General features: G+C 34.6%; 2 protein-coding genes and 1 long non-coding RNA gene across 5 annotated transcripts; 2 read left to right on the plus strand and 1 right to left on the minus strand.

Moving 5' to 3' along the window:
- The first annotated feature begins 2,968 nt into the window (after positions 1-2,968).
- LOC140955280 (uncharacterized) lies at positions 2,969-6,230 on the plus strand. Its single transcript, XR_012169214.1, has 3 exons — positions 2,969-3,378; positions 5,968-6,058; positions 6,139-6,230. It is a non-coding gene; the product is annotated as an uncharacterized lncRNA (long non-coding RNA).
- Positions 6,231-9,772: 3,542 nt separating this feature from the next.
- Positions 9,773-11,514, plus strand: LOC118044158 (cytochrome b561 and DOMON domain-containing protein At2g04850). Its single transcript, XM_035052344.2, has one exon. The coding sequence runs from the start codon at positions 10,188-10,190 to the stop codon at positions 11,388-11,390; it is 1,203 nt and encodes a 400-aa protein (XP_034908235.1). The 5' UTR covers positions 9,773-10,187; the 3' UTR covers positions 11,391-11,514.
- Positions 11,515-12,732: 1,218 nt separating this feature from the next.
- Positions 12,733-19,368, minus strand: LOC118044156 (uncharacterized). Of its 3 annotated transcripts, none has more exons than XM_073407524.1 (6): positions 18,977-19,364; positions 18,737-18,863; positions 18,548-18,596; positions 18,218-18,460; positions 16,659-17,862; positions 12,733-13,312 (listed from the first exon to the last, which is right to left on the minus strand). In XM_073407524.1, the coding sequence occupies exons 4-6, from the start codon at positions 18,437-18,439 to the stop codon at positions 13,299-13,301; spliced, it is 1,440 nt and encodes a 479-aa protein (XP_073263625.1). In that variant the 5' UTR covers positions 18,440-18,460; positions 18,548-18,596; positions 18,737-18,863; positions 18,977-19,364; the 3' UTR covers positions 12,733-13,298. The 3 variants fall into 3 exon arrangements, with proteins under 3 accessions (XP_073263625.1, XP_034908234.1, XP_034908233.2); XM_035052343.2 differs by having other exon boundaries at positions 18,218-18,462; positions 18,548-18,591; positions 18,977-19,363; XM_035052342.2 differs by lacking the exon at positions 12,733-13,312 and having other exon boundaries at positions 16,645-17,862; positions 18,218-18,462; positions 18,977-19,368.
- Between the last annotated feature and the right edge of the window lie 1,548 nt (positions 19,369-20,916).

Below are 20,916 nucleotides of genomic sequence, written 5' to 3' on the forward strand. Positions count from 1 at the left end.
ATTATCTTAGTTGTGCACTTATAGTCATAGTTTTGAAACCCGGCCAGGCCCGATAAGTCAACCTGAGATCCGGCCAGCCTGAGGCTGGAACCGAGCCACATTTAAGAAAAATAGGGAAAAGCAAAACCCAAGGTAACCCAGCTGACCAGCAAATCCTGGTCAAAAATCAGTTGCAATCCATTGAATTTTATTTTTTTTTACTAAAACAATGTCGTTTTGATTTTTTAAAAAATAAAATTAACCCAGGCGACCCGGTGACCTGGTCAAACCCCAAAACTCGGGCCTTGGACCGGACCGTGTTTAAAAACTATGCTCATAGTGGTTAGAAAAATACATTGATAGAGAAATTATGTATATCTTTGATTTCATCTTTGTTAAATTACCTTAGTATATATTACTAGTTATTATAATTGTAAAACAGATTTAATTAAATATATGCTATCAAAATAATTTTTAAGAGGTCATATTGATAAATGAACATTGGCATCTTTTAAATTTTATGTTATCTACATTTTATGCCATAAAAAGTAGCTAGAGGTTAAGCTTTGATTGATTTCTTAGTTAATCACACGTGCATCGGTATGATTGAATCTTAAAAATATTTATGTATATTTATATCAATAACCCAGGATAGAAAAAATTCCTGGCTCCGCCACTGATGATAATTATGGTTTGATGCATCCAAGACCAGGAACAAAGTCAGCACATAAGTGGTCATAATGTTGATGCCTCTAATAAGTCATAAAATGACATTATCCTTTTAGCTTGATTGTTTGTGAAATTATGTCTAGAAATGTTCTTGGAGTTAGGAGAGATTCATTACTTATTATAAACCAGTTATTTAAACACCCAACTCTAACTCTATATGATACTATATACATAAACCTTATTAAATGGTCTTCTTATTTTATTTTTATTTTTTCAGTGAGAGGAAATAATATAGAAGCCAATAACCTAGTTCAACATGGAACTAGATACAAGATGGTCTTTAATAATCTTGGAATAATCTCTATCAAAATCATCGATTGATTAATCATGGCTGATATCAAACAAGAATATCATGAAAAACCATGCAATGCAGATTTCATGGTCAAAATTGCAAAAAGTTAATTTTTTTTGCCAAGTTTATATAATCTATTTATTCCTAAAATTAATTAAGTAATTTAATTCATTATTTTATATACTAATCCATATTATTTTTCTCGATTTGGCATGGATCCAAATTGTACATCAAATGGAGTGGTGATAGGCTTCATCTAGCACTAGGCTTGAGCTACGCAAGGATGGACATAGGTATTGTGATATAGACAATGTCCAGATTTTATCTTTGAGATGTATTAGGGAAATTTTATTGGTGGGCTTGGAGCTAAAGAAAGGCTCAATTGTTACCTTTTTTATTTTATTTTTTGCTTGTAAGTTGAAGTAGTTTAGCTCAAAGACATTCTTTTTTTCCTCTTCTTGTTCAAATTTAATTGTCCAAACAAACATGGATTATGTAATGCAGCTTCAATTGCCAAGACCACCATCCTTCCTGTATAAATACCAGCCTCATAACATCATGAGAGGATTTACAATCTTCCATCTTTTTGACATTTTTGAAGTCTTTGATCTCTTGTTAACCAAAACTCTCACTCCATGCAATTTTCAAAACTTCTTGGTCTAGATTTTGATCACTTGTTGTTGCTAGCACTACCAGCTACTTGTTTCCATCTTTCTTGATTGATAGACCGTTGATCACAATATTAATTATTTCTCGATATTTTAGAGGATATTTGGGAACTTGATCTGAATCATGTTCCCAAAAAATTCAAATTTTTTTTACCTTTTGAATCATTTTGATGCACTAATTTTAAAAATAATTTTTAAAAAATAAAAAAATATCATTTTAATAAATTTTTATATAAAAAATATTTTAAAAAACAACTATAACCATACTATTAATCTACCTGCTAACAAAACATTTGGCATATTCTCAAGAACCTTCACACACACGCTAAGATGAATTATAACTAAGACTTTAGTATTTGAGCACGCTTCATCTCTCCTGAAAAGAAAAGTTGTGATGATTAAAGATGAAAAACTCGTGCTGATCGAATTAGGTTGAGTTAACACGCTAATTACATCAGTAAAATCGAAAGGGCCGAACTTGCACTCCGCGTCTTTGTGTCTGAATCTTGTTTTTCTTTCATTTGCTCTTCTATGTAAAATAAGATGGAAAGCAGACAAGGATTTTAAGGAAGCCAATGGCTTTTCAGTCCACCTTTGAGGACTTGTGGAGCCTTTTTGTAAAAGAAATCTTCTCGTTTTATAATTAGCTAGCTAAGCTTCGGTGATGGAAGCCATTAAACATTAAACAAAGCAATTAAGACCTCTTTTTCTAAATTAAAATACTCCATGAGTGCTAATTTACCGACCTCCACCTTGTAACCAACCAGGAGGCCGGAAGTATGTGAGAAAAATCTTGTCCATTCTTAGAGGAATCCCAACGTACCATTATCTTGTATTTATTAGTTTAATATGCTCTAAAACTAATAGGGTAGTTATATATGATGTTATTATATTCTTATAAATATATATTTATTATTAATAAAGATCTAATTTATCTTTAATATTCGTATAATATTATATTAATAATCTAAAGTAAAGATAAAGTTTATGGAATAAAAATACTTTATAAAAAAAACTATTAAAAAAAAAAAAAAACGTCCCATTACGTTGTATTTGCCTATTTTCCACGAAGATTTCCTAATATTTGAAAGTGAGTGTTCAGACGACTATCTTCCATGATCTCAGATGAGAGGAAGATGACCATATCGGCAGTCTTTCTAGACTTTTAGTTTATGCCACGTTTTACTTGATCGATTTTTTGTGAAGTCCATCCATGACACAAGACTCTCTGCCGTGTGTGATCAAATTATCTTACTGGATATAATAAATAAATAAATAAAAATTCAAACATGCCCGCCCACCTACTTTACTTTTTTCTGCTGACCTAACCTTTCCAGCCATTATATTTTCTTAGACAGAAAACAACATCCGATGACTTCCTCCTCGTATGCAGGTATTAATCGAAACACCAGATCTCTCCTTGTAAGAACCTGCTCTCTTCCAAGCTTCTAGCTCTCCATATGATGCTAGTTTTAAATCACTAAGCCCCATAAATTTCTAACTTCCTTGGCAAATTGGCTAAGAACAACTTAACTTTGAGTGATGGTGGAGAGGAAAATTGTTTCTCCAATGATGGCTGATCCATTCAGGAGGCTCTCTACAAGTCTGTGATGTTCCTCGATCCCTTGCACATGCTCTCCTTTAAGCCATGCATTTATAGCTCTTTTTGGTTTTATCACCACTCGGCAACAGTTTTCCTGTTAATTTCTGGTAGGTTTATTAGATAGTGTGCATTTGTTTTTGGCTACGGCTTATTGAGTTAGTACTAGCCATTAATTGGGTTGGAAATTGAATTGTTGCAAAACACAGGCAAGGAGATATTATCATGCAAGAAGAAATAAAACTTCCATGGCTCTGACCCTTGTGTCTTTACGGGCTGTTTGGAATTTTTGAAATTGAATTCTATTGGATTTTGACAGAATGAAATGCAAAGGCTAGCAACTATCACACTATTCTGAAAACTTCACCCCTTTATTGATAATAAGAGTTCTTATTTAAACAACAAAGAAAAGCTAAAATGCAAGTAATAAGCAGCTCAATATGCTACTATTACGTAACAGAATTTAAAGGAAGATAATGACTAAATAAAAAAGATTATATCAATCCTAGCAGAATTTGACAAATTCAAAACAACAAATGTTTTTTTAAATCTAAAGAACTCATACTTAGCTTGAGGAAGTGGCTTGGTTAGAACATCAGCATTTTAATTTTCTGTTTTGTAGTAGATTAGTTGTATTTCACCTTCTTTTTGAACTTCTCTTAAAAAATAGAGTTTCAGTTTAAAGTGTTTTATTTTGCCATGAAACATAGGATTTTTTGCAATTGCAATTGCAATTGCAATTGCAGCTTGATTGTTTACAAGTATCTGTGTGATTTCCTTTTGCTCCATCTACAAATCAGCCATCAATTTTCTAATCCAAATGGCCTGATTCATGGCAGCAATAGCAACAACATACTCCGCTTCTGCTGTAGATTGAGCTATGACTTCTTGCTTCTTAGAGCTCCACGAAAAAATAGCAGAACCAAAGCTAAAACAATAACCTGAAGTGCTCCTCATGTCATCAACACAGCTGGCCCAATCACTGTTAGAATAACTATGGAGTATAGAGTTTTTAACTTGACAAAACTTCAATCCATAGTCAATTGTTCCCTTGATGTATCTGATGATTCTTTTTGCTGCTTGAAAATGAATTTCACTTGCACAATGCATATACCATGAAAGTATACTTGTAGCATTCATAATGTCAGGTCTTGTTGCAGTAAGATACATCAAGGATCCTATTAAGGTTCTATAAAGTGTTTCATCAATCTTTGCAGCTCCATCTTCTTTGAAAAATTTCTCCTTTTAATTCATTAGTGTTGTTATTGGTCTGCACTCTTGCATGTTGAACTTCTTTAAAATCTCTTTGGCATATGAAGATTCCATTTTGCGTTTCTTTAACTTCCATGCCAAGAAAGAATGTCATCTTTTCCAAGTCAGTCATCTCAAAAACATCTTTCATTTCTCTTTTGAACACATCAATCTGCTTCATGTTACTTCCTGACACAAGTAAGTCATCCACATAAAGAGAAACCACAAGTAATTCATCATTGACTTTCCTGAGATAGAGTGTAAATTCACTTTAACTTTTTGTAAAGCCTAAGTCTAACAAATGCGCATCAATCTTGCTGTACCAAGCTCTTGGTGCTTACTTTAAACCATAGAGAGTCTTTTTTTAGTAGATATACTTTCTTCTCTTCTCCTTGAATGACAAAACCTTCAGGCTACTCCACAAATATTTCCTCCTCTAAATATCCATTTAAGAAAGAAGATTTGACATCCATTTGATGTATAATCCAGCCATTTTGAGCAGCAAAAGCAAGGAGCATTCTTATAGTATCAAGCCTAGCAACCGGAGCAAAAGTTTCAAAGAAATCCACCCCAAACATCTGAGCATATCCTTTGACAACAAGCCTTGCTTTGTGTTTGTTTATAGAACCGTCAGCATTGAACTTTGTTCTATAAACCCATTTGACTCCTATAGCCTTTTTATGTACAGGTCTATTCACTAGCATCGAAGTTTGATTTTTCTCAATCATCATAAGCTCCTCCTTTATTACAGTCATCCAATGTTGATCTGCAGCAGCTTCTACATATCCTGCAGGTTCAATTATTGTCACATTGCAACTCTGATAGGTATTAGAGAGCAATCTGATTTTTGTAACAGATTCATCATCAACATCAACATTCTCCTTTTGAAATTCAAGCTTATTTTTCTCCTAGTTCCAGCTTTCTGACTCAAAGAATTGGATGTTCCTGCTAACAATTACTTTGTTGTCTTGTGGAAGATAAATCCTATAGGCTTTTGAAACTGAACTATAGCCTGCAAAGATCCCATGTTCTACCTTTTTATCAAGTTTATCTCTCTTAACCTACAGAATGTAAGAGAAACAAGGACAGCCAAAAGTTTTAAAATTCTGCAACTTTGGTTTATAGCCATACCATGCTTCAAATGGAGTTTTTCGTTGCAGAGCTTTTGTTGGCAATCTGTTCAATAGGAAAACTGTTGTGTTTGCAGCCTCAACCCATAATTTTTTTTGGCAACCCTTTATTATGTAATAAACATCTTGTCATCTCCATGAGTACTATTATGTTTTTCCTCTCAACAACCCCATTTTGTTGAGGGGTATAGGATGTTGTCAGTTGGTGCTCAATGCCTTCTTTTTCACAGAACTTGTTGAATTTTTCTAAGGTATATTATGTTCCATTGTCTGATCTAATGACTTGTATTTTGTATGTGCTTTGTTTTCCCACCCAAGCTTTGAACTTCCAGAAGATGTCAGCAACTTCAGATTTATACTTCATGAAATAAATCCAGCACATTCTTGTATGATCGTTAATGAAAGCAATGTAATACTTATTTCCATTCAACGATGATGTTTTCAGAAGTCCTCCTACATCAGTGTGCACTAACTTTAGTTTCTATGTAGCTCTCCAGGTTTTATTTTGTGGAAAATGAAGTCTTGTCTGCTTTCCATACTGGCATGCCACACACAAACGTAGTTCTTCTTCTAAATCAGGTAAGTCTTTCATAATATTGTTCTTCTTTATAAAGAGTAAAGTTGTATGATGAAAATGCCCCAATCTTTTATGCTAAAGCATTGTATTGCTATTTTCTTCATGTACTGCAGCTTGCTCTTCTTCCGTAAAATTCAAAGCAAAGCTTTTACTTTGCATCTGAACTTTAAACACTTCCTTGTTTTGTGCATCAGTAATCAAGCAAAACTTGTCTTCAAACAACATCTTATATCCTTTTTCCAGCAACTGACCAACACTCCAAATATTTTGATTAATTTCAGGAACATATAAGATCATAAATTAATTTTAAGCCTATATTGCATTTGATTGCCATTGTTCATTGCCCTTTACTGCTAGATATGCCCCATTTCCAATTCTTACTTTAGAAATGGTAGTTCTATCAAGCCTTTTGAAATGCTCTTTATCATAGGTCATGTGGCTGGTAAACCATTGTCTATAAGCCAACTCTTTGTCGAGCTACTGGCAACAAAGCATGATGCCATAAACAGTTGTTCTTCTTCAAGTTGTCCAACAACAATTTGACTTCTCCTTGCTGCTGTTATTGCTGTTGAAATTTGCATACCCTTTCAATGTGTCCTAGCTGACCACACTTGTGACATTTTATATTCGGTCTTCACTGACTCTGTGGATGATTGGATTTCTTGTAGTAAGGATATGATGAAAATGTTGTGTTGTTGTTGCTGTTATTTATGTTTCTTTGTTGCATATTGTTCTATGATTTAGCAAAAAAGGCATCTTCCACAGAACCTGCTTGTCTCATAAGTCTTCTCTGCTCTTGATCCTGCAATGCATTTAGTAGTTCTGCTAGAGTGATGCTTGATACATCCTTTGAATTTTCTATTGATGATATTGGAGCTTCAAATTTTTCAGGAACTGTGACAAGAATTTTTTGAACAATTCTAGAATCAGATAAATCAGTACCAAGAAGCCTTACTTTGTTTACAATGTCAAGAAGTCTGTCAGAGTAATCCTTGATGGTTTCTGATTCATTCATTCTTTGCATTTCAAATTCTCTGATTAGATTTAGAACTTGCATCCCCTTCACTCATTCATTCCCTTCATACTTTTTTTTCAGGAAGTTTCAAATTTCATTTGTTGTTTTCAGTGTCATAATTCTAGTGAAGATTGAAGATGAGACAACTGTAAATAAGCTAGCTTTTGCCTTTGATTTCCTTTGCCTACTCTCCTTGTGATTTTTCATTTGAGCTATAGTTTGATTGTCAAGCAAAAGAGGAACCTCATAAGTATTTTCAACAGCTTCCCACTAACCATTTGCATTAAGGTAAGCTTCCATTCGAACAGCCCACACTTGATAATTTGTTACATCAAACACTGGTGGTGCTATCAAATTCACATAGGCTTCTGAACTCATTTTGCATTGGTTGGTTTTTTAGAAGGATGATAAGTGTTTAAGCTCTCCTAACCTCACAGATCTTTCAAGAAAAGAATAGGCTATGATACCAATTTGTTGGATTTTGGAGAATGAAATGCAAAGGCTAACAATTATCACACTTATTCTAGAAACTTCACCCTTTTATTGTTCATAAGAGTTCTTATTTAAACAACAAAGAAAGCTAAAATGCAAGTAACAAGCAGCTTAATCTGTTGTTGTTGCATAACAGAATTCAAAGGAAGATAATGACTAAATAAAGAAGATTATATCAATCCGAGTAGAATTTGACAAATTCAAAACAATAAGTGTTTTATTAAATCTAAAGCTCATATCAAATTCCATATCAGCAAGCTCCACATCAGCAACTTCTGAAGCATCAATTCAACAAATTCTTTGAAATTCTTTTGAGAGTATTGACATGGAATTAAAATTATAAAAAATAAACACAAGTAAATCAGAGCAGAGACCCTCTGATCTGCAAATCAATTACTTTTTAAAATATTACTGAAAATATGATTTTAAAAATACCCAATCCCATATTCTGCTGACCTTCCGAACATGTTATTCTTCTTGATATTTATTTTATGTTGGAAAATAAAGGGAAAGATGGGTGGATAAACTCAACCCATGTTAATATTAATTATATTAATAAATAATAAGAGTTAAAAAGGTTGTCCATATCATTCATGGATTTGAACCTAGACAGACAGGAAACATGACTTGCCAAGTTTGATGTGTTGTTTTCAAACTTGAATAAAGATAAAGATAAAGATTAAAAAAAAAAAAAAAAAGCAAAGTCAAATTAGGCAGTCCAAAGTTTAATTGGATTAACCTAAGCTCATGAACTGATATAATGGATTAGAATTATCTTGAACCCTAATAGTAACTCAAACTCAAGACAACCCTGATTTGGTCGAATAAAATCATTTGTTATGGCTTTATATATATACATAGCCTTTCATAAAGGCAAGGGTACAATATGATATTGTATAAAAAGCTTCAGTCATTTTTTTAAAAAGCTTTCACTTTGGGGTCACGTACAGACCACAGTAGACGGCGGCATCTCTTTGAAATATTTGATATAATAATATATATTATAAATTTAATTAATCTGTTAAATTTATAATTTTTTATAAAAAATAAATCATAATAAATTATAAAAAATAACTCTTAATCAATTCAATATTAAATAGTAAAATTAAAAAAAAAACAAAAAAAATATTCAAGTCAGCCCACATTAATTTATCAAAATTATAGTTTAGATTGTATAATCGAGATAAACACATAAAAAAATAAATTAAGAAACTAATGAAACTTCAGACAACCCAAGGTTGAATAATATATATATATATAGCCTTTATTAAAGCAAGGGTACAATATGATATTGTTTAAAAAAGCTTCAGACATTTTTTAAAAGCTTTCACTTTGGGGTCACAGAGGACAATTGATCACTGCTTTTATTGTGAATGATGAGGCAAGAGGTGAATTATTCGTGTCTTTCATTCATCTCACAAGGTTTTCTTCTTTGTATTCGAATCCATCTACGAACAACCATAGATTCCGCTTGAATTAGATATTACTAGCAATTATATAATGTGAAGAGGTTGAGATCAATTTTTTTCATAAAAAAAACACATTTGAATTTTGCAAAAGTTTTTTTAAATTAAAAAAATAATTATAAATTCAAAATATAATAGCATATTTAGACTGCGGCATCTCTTTGAAATGTTGATAAAATAACATATTAGTTTAATTCAAGTTAACCTGTAAAATCTATAACTCGAGTCATGAGACTGTGATGATTTTATAAAAAATAAATTAAAATAAATTAAAAAAACCAACTCTTAATCAATTCAATATTAAATAATAAAATTAAAAAAATAAAAAACCTATTTAAGTCAATCCGAATTAATATGTTAATCATATAACTTGAGCTGTGAAGTCAAGATAAACCCATAAAAATAAATCAAGAAGTTCATGAATCCCAATTAAAAAAAAAAAAAGGTTAACTTTATAGAAAGAAGATTATAAAAAAATAAATATAAAAAGCTTAAATTATCAATTAAATCAATATGAAAAAGCATCAATTAAAAAAAAAAAAAAAAAAAGTGATGCTCGCAGTCCCGTGCTCCAGGCAAGGGATTCCCGAACCAAGATTTTCACGTACAATGGCTTAGCTTCAAAGCCAAAGCCAAGCACCACAATATATCCAGGCCCCTGTGTGAAAAATAATCAAGAAAATGATAGTAACTCGACATGCTGGCACAGTGACAGACTCACCATCATGCATGTATGTATCCACTACTCATAAACAAACAAGTTCTTGACGTTCTTTTCTCATCCACCGAATCAACACTTGAAATTGCCTTTCCTTCAAAGTTAAGCACAGAAATATGCTCATGGAGTGTTACTAATCATGATAACCTTCTGTCACTCTTCCCCCAAAATAAACATCATTCACCTAACACGCTAATGTTAACAAAAGCTTGCCTGCCTCCTCCAAGCCTGTGCCATCCTTCAGTCTAATTATTTCATCATTTTACTAAAATGCCTCTCCTGTTCGTCCTCATCTTCCTCTCCTCGTATGTTCGGACTGCGTTTTCTGCCCATTGCAGCACCACCACGCCCACTAAGACTTTTGAAAAATGCATGGCACTCCCTACCCAGCAAGCCTCGATGGCTTGGACATTTCATGCCCACAACGCCACCCTAGACCTCGTGTTCTTTGGTACCTTCATTTCACCTTCCGGTTGGGTGGGGTGGGGGATCAATCCTTCCTCGGCTGAAATGACCGGCACTCGTGCTCTGGTTGCCTTTCCAGACCCCAATTCAGGCCTGTTAGTCCTATTACCTTTTATTTTAGACCCGACAGTGAAGCTCCAAAAATCGCCACCCCTCTCTCGCCCTCTAGATATCCAGCTTCTATCCTCCTCCGCCACCCTCTACGGTGGCAAAATGGCCACTATACACAATGGCGCGGCCGTCCAAATTTATGCCACTTTGAAGCTTGCAAGGAATAAGACCAAAGTTCACTTGGTGTGGAACCGTGGCCTCTACGTTCAAGGTTACTCACCAGCTATCCATCCCACAACCTCCAATGACTTATCTTCCATTGCCACCATCGATGTCTTGTATGGTTTCAGTTCTGCTCACAAAGATGATACCAGAACATTAAAGACAGTGCACGGAATCCTAAATGCTATCTCGTGGGGAGTGTTGCTCCCAATTGGAGCTGTCACTGCAAGATATTTGAGGCACACACAAGCACTAGGGCCAGCGTGGTTTTATGCTCATGCAGGGATACAACTCTCTGCTCTTCTCATAGGAACGGTAGGATTTGCCACTGGAATCAGACTTGGGGAGTTATCACCAGGAGTGGTTTATGGCCTCCATAGGAAGCTTGGTTTCGCCGCATTTTCCTTCGGAGCTTTGCAAACACTAGCACTGTTGTTTAGGCCTAAGACCACTAACAAGTTCAGAAAGTACTGGAAATCTTATCACCATTTTGTGGGGTATGCTTGTGTGGTGCTAGGAGTCGTAAATGTTTTTCAAGGACTTGAAGTGATGGGAGAGAGCAGGTCCTATGCTAAGTTAGGATATTGTCTGTGCCTCTCTACATTGATTGGAGCTTGTATAGCATTGGAAGTGAATTCTTGGGTGGTTTTTTGCAGAAAATCGAAAGAAGAGAAGCTGAGAAGAGAAGGGTTGATTGGAGGAGGGTCTGACAAGGACAGTGGGAGCCATGGTTAAGAAGTTAACCTGTGATCAGTACTTCCATAGAAGAAGGAGAAGAAAAATACAAAACTTGTAGGCCAAGAAATTTGTTCGTTCTTCTTTTTGCATCTTCTAGTTGTTAATTAATTATTTTCAGGTCTGTAAGGATGTTCCACAGAGAAATCTCTATAACTATCTATCTCAACAAAAAAACAGGTTTATTAAAGTGTCGCATGTAAGTCGTCGTTTCTTTAGGCTTCAGTCGTACCTCCGAAAAAGAAAGAGGAAGAGACACCCCCTCTCGATAGTTCATATCATTAAAGTCCCTCTTTTCGACTTTGGGCCATTAGAAATCTCCATCTCTTCTCACCTTCACATAAAAATGGCTGTTCTAAACATGGCGTTGATTGTCTACTTTTTAACAGAAATACTACCCACCCGCCAAGTTACCTATCTTTTATGATCGTTGACACGCCATAGAGCCACAGGGACACTGACGAAAAAAACATAGCATCAATGAACCATTTATTAATGATAAATTGAAAACGATGATACAGAAGAGTTTTCTGGAGAAGCACTATTATCTCATTATCCAAGCTTAGGTGACAAAACTGACACACGTACAACCAGGAGAAAAACGTGCTAGACCAACATAAAAAGACCTGCCGGATTTCATGGTAGAAAGCGTTCGACCAAGAAAGAATCCGACTGAATCCAGATCAAAAGCATTACTAATGGCTCGATATTGCCACAGGTGAATAAGATTGTACTGTGCCTGCAAAACTGATGGCTCGATAGCCATAATGTCCAGGTCATTCGTTTTTCTCTGAGCATGAAGGCCATTAGACAGAATTAGAGGAATAAATCATTTTTCATTTACAGAGAGCTGAAAGGGACGATCAAACTTGAAGTGATGGGAAATGGCCAAAGAACAGTCATAGTCTAAACAGAAGGCCTAAACACAAAAAAAAAAAAAAAAAGACCATCCCAGATGAAAACGAATGGGATATCATATGATGCATGCAAGTCCATAAGCAGCCAAGGATTGGAAAGCAAGGCATGTATGGAAACTCGGAAACAGTGGGAAGCAAACGCAATAACATGACTGACTTAAGTCAGCATAATGAGGAGACGAGAAGAGGAAAATACTATTATCTTAGCAGGAAATAATATGCAGAGTGCTGTTGAGAAACGAGGAGGATCCCACTGCTGACCACACTGAATGCACGCAATACGGCAACCACTAATTAGAATCTCATCAAAACAACGTAATCGATTGAACACTAGATAGATATCCAGTCATCAATATAACTTGGTCTAGCATATGTGGCAGACGATTTACGAATTCAGATCAAATACCAAGTTTTTTAAAAAAAAAAACTGTTAGCTTACAAAATATAGAAATGGAAAAAGAATAACAATATGTTGGTAACTTATTCATGGGGGACCCTAGATGGGTATCCCTTGAACGTATCACACTAGTAAAATAAACAAGAATCTGGGGGGGTACAATCTGCTGAAAAATAATCCCCATTAATGGGAAGTAGGAAAAACAAGAAGACATAACTGAAAAATCCACAACTTAGCCAGAAATTACAGGGCATGAAAAACTAGGAGGTAAAAAAAGGCTAAATCTTTTTGTATCGCCGGCCTCACCAGAGATGCATGATACAGTTCGACTATATCCCGCAAGCTGATTTTACATCTCAATCAAAGAACAGAAACAAAAAAACCTAAATTGTAACTCAAAACCCAACCCTTAACACAAAACCTTATAACTTCTATCTCTAAATTTAATTCTTCGAAACGAGCACTCCAGTTAGCTCTAGATAACCAATTTGTTTTCACTGAAATATACTAAAGAGAGGATGCATGAAATTCACAATTCACCTGGGTCACCGGAATATCTCCACTTAATACATCATGATAACAGAAATGATCCAGCTAGGCAGCAATTCCTGAAAAAAATTAGAAGAAAATCCCTCAAAATCTAATGGTTGAGGCACAATTAAATCAATTCATCAAATTGTACCATGTTAATTTCCCTTGAATTAGTTGTCGACAAATTAAAATGGCTATGCTTTGTGCAAAAAAATTCAGTTCAAAAATTGCAGGGGAAAAAATTAAATTACACAAAGAAAACCGTTGACATAAGCATGAATACCAGTGAAGCAAATCAAAGAATTTTGTGTTGTACATAATAATCATTCAGATACTTGGAACGCACTCATTTCTTAGCTAAAATGGATGGTACAGTGCAACTTAAGCAGTTCAGTCAACAAACAAGAAATAGAACCACATATTTTATAGATATTTGTAACACAATGATAAAGAAAGATGCTCCAACATAATGAATAAATGCAAAATTGTATTCTTGTGAGTGGATTGTGTTACCTTTGCAACCGATCCCTCACAAATTGGTGAACTTATAATCCAGGAATTAAACTTCAAAATCAGTGAGCTTATAATCTAGGAATTACTATTTAGAAAAGAAACCTCCTTACTTAACTGAAAAATTTATTCTTTGAAACATCACTGACTTCCGTCTGTCTTTGTTATTCAATCTTCTTATAGGTCCCTAATCGCAGGAATTCCCAGGCCCACCATTCCCAATTTCATAATCTTCCTTGTCCTTTTTACATCTTATCTATAAGCATACAAACTACAATCAATCAACAAATGCCACGTGCTCAGAACTAAAGAATGTTTTTATTTACACAATTCGATCCCTTGCAACTAGTTTTTTTATTCACCTAAGTTTAATATGAAACACTATCATAGGAAGCCTCCAGGACAACGTGATTACGTAAACTTGCAAATGCAGCAACTAAAGTGTGATAAATTAGTCATTTAGTCTGTTATCATTACTTGCACACATTCCAGGCCTTCTACACCATTCTATCTGAATCTTTATTTGCAATGCATATGGTTGAACTTCTAATTCAAAATCCTCAAAATGTGGACTGGATCAGATTCACAGGTGAAAACACCTTAGTTCCATGAAACAGTTGGGTCAAAAGGAGAACCAATTGACACAAAATTCCAAGTAGACAGAAGATCTCAACATGCTATTTTTCAGGCCAACAAAGCATCAAAGAAGATTAATGCCACAATACAAGTTTATATTTAGAAGCAAGGACAACATGGTAGGAAAGCACATGAGGAATCGAGCGAGTTCTCCCTTCAATGCAGTCATAGTGGAAATTTGAATTAACATCCAATCTTGATAAGCCTGCGCTAGAGGCCAACACTGGGATCTGCCTTTTATTTTCAACATTGGCTATAAACTAACTTCCGAGGTATAATCCCACTGTTAAGATGATAATACTAGGATCATTGAAAAATCCAAACTGAAACAGATCACTGCAAAACTTAAAGGTCTAAAATGCTAAGAAATACGAGGAAAATTATGGAGATTACAGGTGCAAAATAAAAGCAATTGGAGAAAAAAAAATAATATCGTTTAATATAACATAAAACATATGCATATTTGAAACCAATTTCCTATCCAGCACGAAACTATTGTTGTGAAAGAGTATATTATGGGAGGAAAAATAATGACACCAATTGAATTCTTTTTACTGACAAAAATTAGCAGGCACTTCAAAACAGAATGGTAACCAAAATGGAATGGAGGGAGTACAGTATGTGTAATAGTGCAAAAATAATAGTGGAGAAAATTCATGGTTTTACATCATGTAAAAATCAACCACAAAGACAAGACTTGAAGAGGCAGAAAAAAGTTTTGTGCTAATCACTGGTGCTTTATCAATCGAGAAAAACATCTCATGACACAGGGATATAAATTAAATCAATATCAACAAAGATACTATAGAATAGAACTAAACCTTGCTAGGTAAACATCAACTATCTACATCTCAACAATGGGAATGAGGCAAACTTGCAATAAATGCACCAGAAAGAATGAGCAATTTAATGGCAATTCACAAAGTCATGAACACATGACAAATGAAGGGAGAACATGCGACTGAAGCGAGAAATCATGCAGACAACTAAACAAAAATCAATGTTGTGTTTACATGAGTAAAGTTTTTCAGTTTTCTTGAAAGATTTTCTAAGAAATAGAATCCAAAAAAAAGGCATTTTCTAGTTAAGAATAAAAATTGTTTTCTTGGACGTGTTTTCTATCTCTCTATTCCTTTAGAAAACTGAAAAACATCAAAAAGTTGTTTTCCAAATTCTCTCTTATTAGAGATAGAGCATTGCTCAGCTCACCTGATTTTTTAAGCCCCTTTCTTTTATTATTTTCAATGCAAGCCAAAAAGGACCTTATTTTATATTTTGAAAATTTTGTATTAGTAAAACACATTTCCTTAATTTTCCAAGAAGAAGTCTTTTTAGAATAAATTAAGAAAACTAGAAATGGAAACTAAAAGGTATTCTAAAAGTAAACACAGCCTAAGATTTTCTAGCCTCATTTTCCAATCAATATATGCACAGAGAACATCTTCTTTTTTCACTTTTCATGTGACAATTGTGATGATAGTTTGGATCGCTCCTCTGAACCTCAAGACCAAGAATATTAATTCATGAAAATGGAAAATGATGATATTGAACTCTCAGCATTATTAATAACTAAATATTCGGCACAGGGTGTGGGGGTGCCCATCCCAAAATTGTGATTAGCCCATGGTTTCTAATGAATCTACAACAGTGACAAGAATTTGAGACATTTGATGTGTGTATGGCGTACAAGATCATGTTCCTCACAGCACATTGAATTATTAATTACTCAGTCAACTATTGCACCAACCATGAGGTTATGTAAATTTCTGCTAATCAATTGTTTGCTACATTTCATGAACTGCAAAATTAAGTTCAGACATTTGAAACTAGACACTAGAACAAAGAACAAATAATTTGGCAGTTCAATGATTTGGGTTAAAGCAACACTTTCAACAATAGAAATCAACTCGTTGTTGTAGGGAGACTCCCACATCCAGCGAGTGCAAGATGAGAATCCGCATAGTGAACAAAACGAGACATGCTATAATAGCTAGCTGTTTCAAATTGATTTCTTCATGTTTCAAAAATTACAAAGGTTTTGTGTAAACCATTTGTAATTTTTTCACATCTGTACATATGCACATGGATATATAGATAATGAAAAGAAAATGTGGACTAATCACTCATGCTACTACTGGTTATGAAGCATACTTATCTCTCAGAACATTAGGAGCAACTTTAATGATTCAGTATGGATTCATTTGGTAATATTGAGAAAGAACTTTCAAAGAACCAGAGCAAGCAGTTGAATGGATGTACTAGACTAGGAGCTCTTACCTCTATTTGACTGTCTCTTATTAACACCATAACCATCAGCATAACCAGGAGAGTTTCTTACTGGAACATCAGAGGTGGTATTGCCGAGGCCATAACCAAAAGAACCAGATCCATCTCGCTCGGAATTTGACGGCTGCCAAGTGGGGTACCTGTAATCTGAACTACCACCATAAAGGTCAGCAAATGCTCCATCAAAGCTACCATTCGATGCAGCATATGATGATGTTGGGGCCCCATTGTTCCCACTATTTCTTGCATAACTACCCATGCCCTGACCAAAACTATTTTCACCACTTCCATACCCAAAATTCAGACTGCTATTAGAAACATTATTTCCTCCACCTTGAGCTGAAAGAGATGAAGAACCCCAATTAGCTCCACTGTTGCCAAAGGTGCTTCCTCCAAGGCTTCCAGTTCCAGATCCCATGTATGCATTTGAACTTGTAGAGTTGGTGTTATAATTGAGCCCCCCATTTCCCCACAGATTTCTCGTTGCCGAGCTGAAAAATGAAGTATTTCCTCCATTACCTCCATCATATCCTACAGGTCTAGCAAGGTTATTGGTATTACCAATGTAGTAAGGACTCATTCCTCGACCATAGCTGAGATTGCTATTAAAATTTGCATCCCCCCCATAACCAGGGCTCAATGCTGGCTCAAAATTCAAACCCATTCCATAACCAGAACCAAATGGAGGGAAACCACTTCGACCACCAGCAACCGGACTGAACCTATCATCCATCCTTAGTCCATAACCTCCAACTGCACCTGGAGTATATCCCTGAGTGTAGCCATTAAGGAGGCTACTAACCCTATTTAGGCCATAGTTATATCCACCAAGTGGGCTGCGACTGGGACCGGGTGATAACTCTTTGGGAACAGCTCGCTTAACCTCGACCATTTTGCCATTCAGTTCATGAAAAGTCTTCATCAAAACTTTGTCCACTGCCTCCTCAGAATCATAAGTGATGAACCCAAATCCCCTTGGCCTCTGTGTGTTATGATCATACATCACCACAACATCTGTGATGATCCCAAACTGGTCAAAATATTTCCTAAAGTCACTTTCTGTAACAGTGGATGCTAAGCCTCCTACAAAGATCTTTTTTGTACGCCCTGGACCAGGAGAACCATGGATGCTACCGCCACTGTTTCTGCTCAGAATGTTCTGATCATCCCTGGGAACAGCCTTTTTTGCTTCAACCTGGTGATAAACGCACAATTAGAAAACCAAGCTTAGACAGTGGGAATCTGTCAACACTTAAAGCTTAACTTCAATACATACAAAAAACTCAAATTTGGATGATTAGCAAAACTAACACCATCAAACAAAAATAAACAGAGAGAAGGCAAGCTTTTACTCTTGGCTTGATTTGATATCTAGTTTAATACAGAAAAAGAATTAAAAAAAAAATCTTCAGTTAGAACACTGGACACGTGACTCAGACACGGAAATGAATTCTCCACTTTGCATGGTGCAGTATATAGTAAACTTTCTGGACAGCATTAGCACATTGCACACAAACTTAAAGGGTCACTTTAAGGTTAATATAGTTTACCAATCTGCCATCAATGCTGTGTTTTTCTTTAATGACTCTCTCTGCAATAGATGGGTCAGAGAAGACAACAAAGCCAAATCCACGGGCACGCCCTGTGGTGCGATCCTTCATTATCACAGCCTCTACTACCTCCCCAAAAGATTGAAAATAGTCCTTGAGCCTTTCTTCATTGGTGTCCCATGAAATTCCACCAATGAATAGCTTGCCACTGTCAGATTGCATTTTTATGTTTTTCTCTTTAATCTCTACAATACAAAATATTTTTCTTAGTGAACACGAAGCCCAGAACTTCTCAGATACAAATCACAAATCAATAAAAAAAAGGCAAACCTTTTTACACAATCGAAAGCCCGCTTCAACTCAGTAAACGTGTTCTACACTGGATCCAATCAACATCAACACGATTAACATACAATTCAATAGCAAATCAAAACCAACAAAGACCGTTAACACTAAGCCGAAAATGAATGAAAGTTGTCACTCTATAGAATAAGAATGCAATTCAGATTTTGGCAATACCTTTATTTAGACAATTAAGAAAAAACACACAACAGAACTCCTATGTTTTTGTTTGACACAAAAACCAAAAACTTATCAGATCCTTCAACGATCAATCAGCCAACCAACAATCTAGAATCAATCAAACCTGAAACAAGAGAGAGAAAACAGAAGAACCCAGAAACATCCTGGAATTCAATAAAGGTCCAAAATTTAGAAAGATCCGAATCCAAAAAAATAAATAAAAATTATATAGCCCACCGATTAAAGAAAAGCCCAGATGGTAAATCTCATCAAAATTGATAATTTAAGATCTGAGAGGAGGCATAATGAGAATACAAATAGAGGGCATGCTCAACCTCCTCTACAATATGCCCTCCTCTTCTTCTTTTGCTTCGTCTTCTACTACTTGTTTTAATTTGTGTTTATGATTTTTTATCAGCTAATGCAAATTCAGTTACCAAACAAAATCGCAAATTTATTTATACACGCATAAATTCTAGTGAGAGAAAAGGGTTATTTTTGTTTTAGAGAGGGGAAGAGGGGGAGAGAGAGAGAAGGCCATGCGGAGTCTGGTGTGAGGAATATATATAGGGAGAGGCTCAGAATGGAAGGGGGCTGATTTTCTCTTCTGTTTTTATATTTTTTGATAAAAATATTTTGAATTTTTCCGGGTTTTTTTATTATTATAATTATTTTTTACTCCTAGCCCTTTACAGTGAAAGGCGAAAACGCCTTCTTCCTCCTCAACAACCCCATCATCCTGTAGGTCGCGCCTCTGCACTTCTACACGCATGCATGCATTGGATTTTGCGGTGCGTGGGCTGGGATGTGTCGTAGTAATTATTATTTTTTAAGTATTTTTTATTTAAAAATATTATAAAAAATTATTTTTTATTTTAAAAAATTATTTTTAACATTAATACATTTAAACATTTAAAAACACTAAAATAGAAGATTTTTTAATAAATAAATAATTTTAATTTTAAAAAAAAATAAAAACATAAAAACAAACATTCTCTCTTCATCTCTATTATTTTTGTATCATCAGCCGTTTATTTCTCTGATTTTTCCAGATGTCAGAGACTAGGAAATTTTGCGGCGGTTGTGATCCGTTGATGCTGGTGATGGTTGTGTTTACAAGGCATATTTTTTACTTCCTGGAGGTCAGAAGAAAAATGGAGGTAATTAAGCACCCGATTTTTCTTTTAATTGTCATTTTCATTGCTTTAAGAACAGACGACGCATCAACACCTTTTTTTGGGGGGTAGTCGAAACAGTTACCAGCCAATAACTTTTCTCTCAATTGGGTCCCCAGCTTAATTTGTTGCCTTATTAAGTAAGTCCTCCACATGTCCAGGAATCCTTGTTTTGATCCCTCCATCAAAAAGTATACCTGGCATCATCCACAGGTTGTGTGCCCATTTGAGAAAAGGTTTAGGCACATTCTTTGATGAAAGGATCCAATGAACGATTCTTGAATACAACAGGACAGGGACTCAATTGATCAGAAACATAGATTGGGGATCCAATTGGAAATATGGTTATATGTTGCTGACCAATATGAGGTTACCTTTTCTTTCATGTATTGATCCCTGTTTATTTTTCCGTTTCAAAAACGTTTTTGAAAAAATTTAAATTTTTTTTGCTTTAAATTAATATTTTTTTGTGTTTTTAGATCATTTTGATGTGCTGATATTAAAAATAATTTTTAAAAAATAAAAAATATATATTATTTTAATACATTTATGAGTGAAAAGTACTTTAAAAAATTAACCGCAACTACACTTCCAAACATTTCCAGCGCTTTAGGTAACTTTTGGGTTACCGTTCAACTGGTTTTTTATTGAATTTTGAAGAAAAAACATTTGCTTTCAATAAAAAAAATTGTGTTTTTTTTTATGTTTTTTAATTATACTAATATGTTGATGTCAAAATAAAATTCTAAAAATTAAAAAAAATTATTATTTTAATATGTTCTCAACTAAAAAATATTTTAAAAAGCAATATTTACTGCCTCCTTAAACAGCAACTTAGATATAAATGAAAAATTTGGAACAATTAAACTAGTACTCGTGTCGTTGATAAGTTAATAAGTTTCTAATTGGAATCTTTTTTTCTCAATATTCCGAAAACAAAATAAAATTCACTTAGAGCGTTTAAATTTCTATTATCAAACACTGTTCGATCTCATACTATTT

This window comes from Populus alba, chromosome 2, assembly GCF_005239225.2.
Source record: "Populus alba chromosome 2, ASM523922v2, whole genome shotgun sequence".
Classification (NCBI taxonomy): domain Eukaryota; kingdom Viridiplantae; phylum Streptophyta; class Magnoliopsida; order Malpighiales; family Salicaceae; genus Populus; species Populus alba.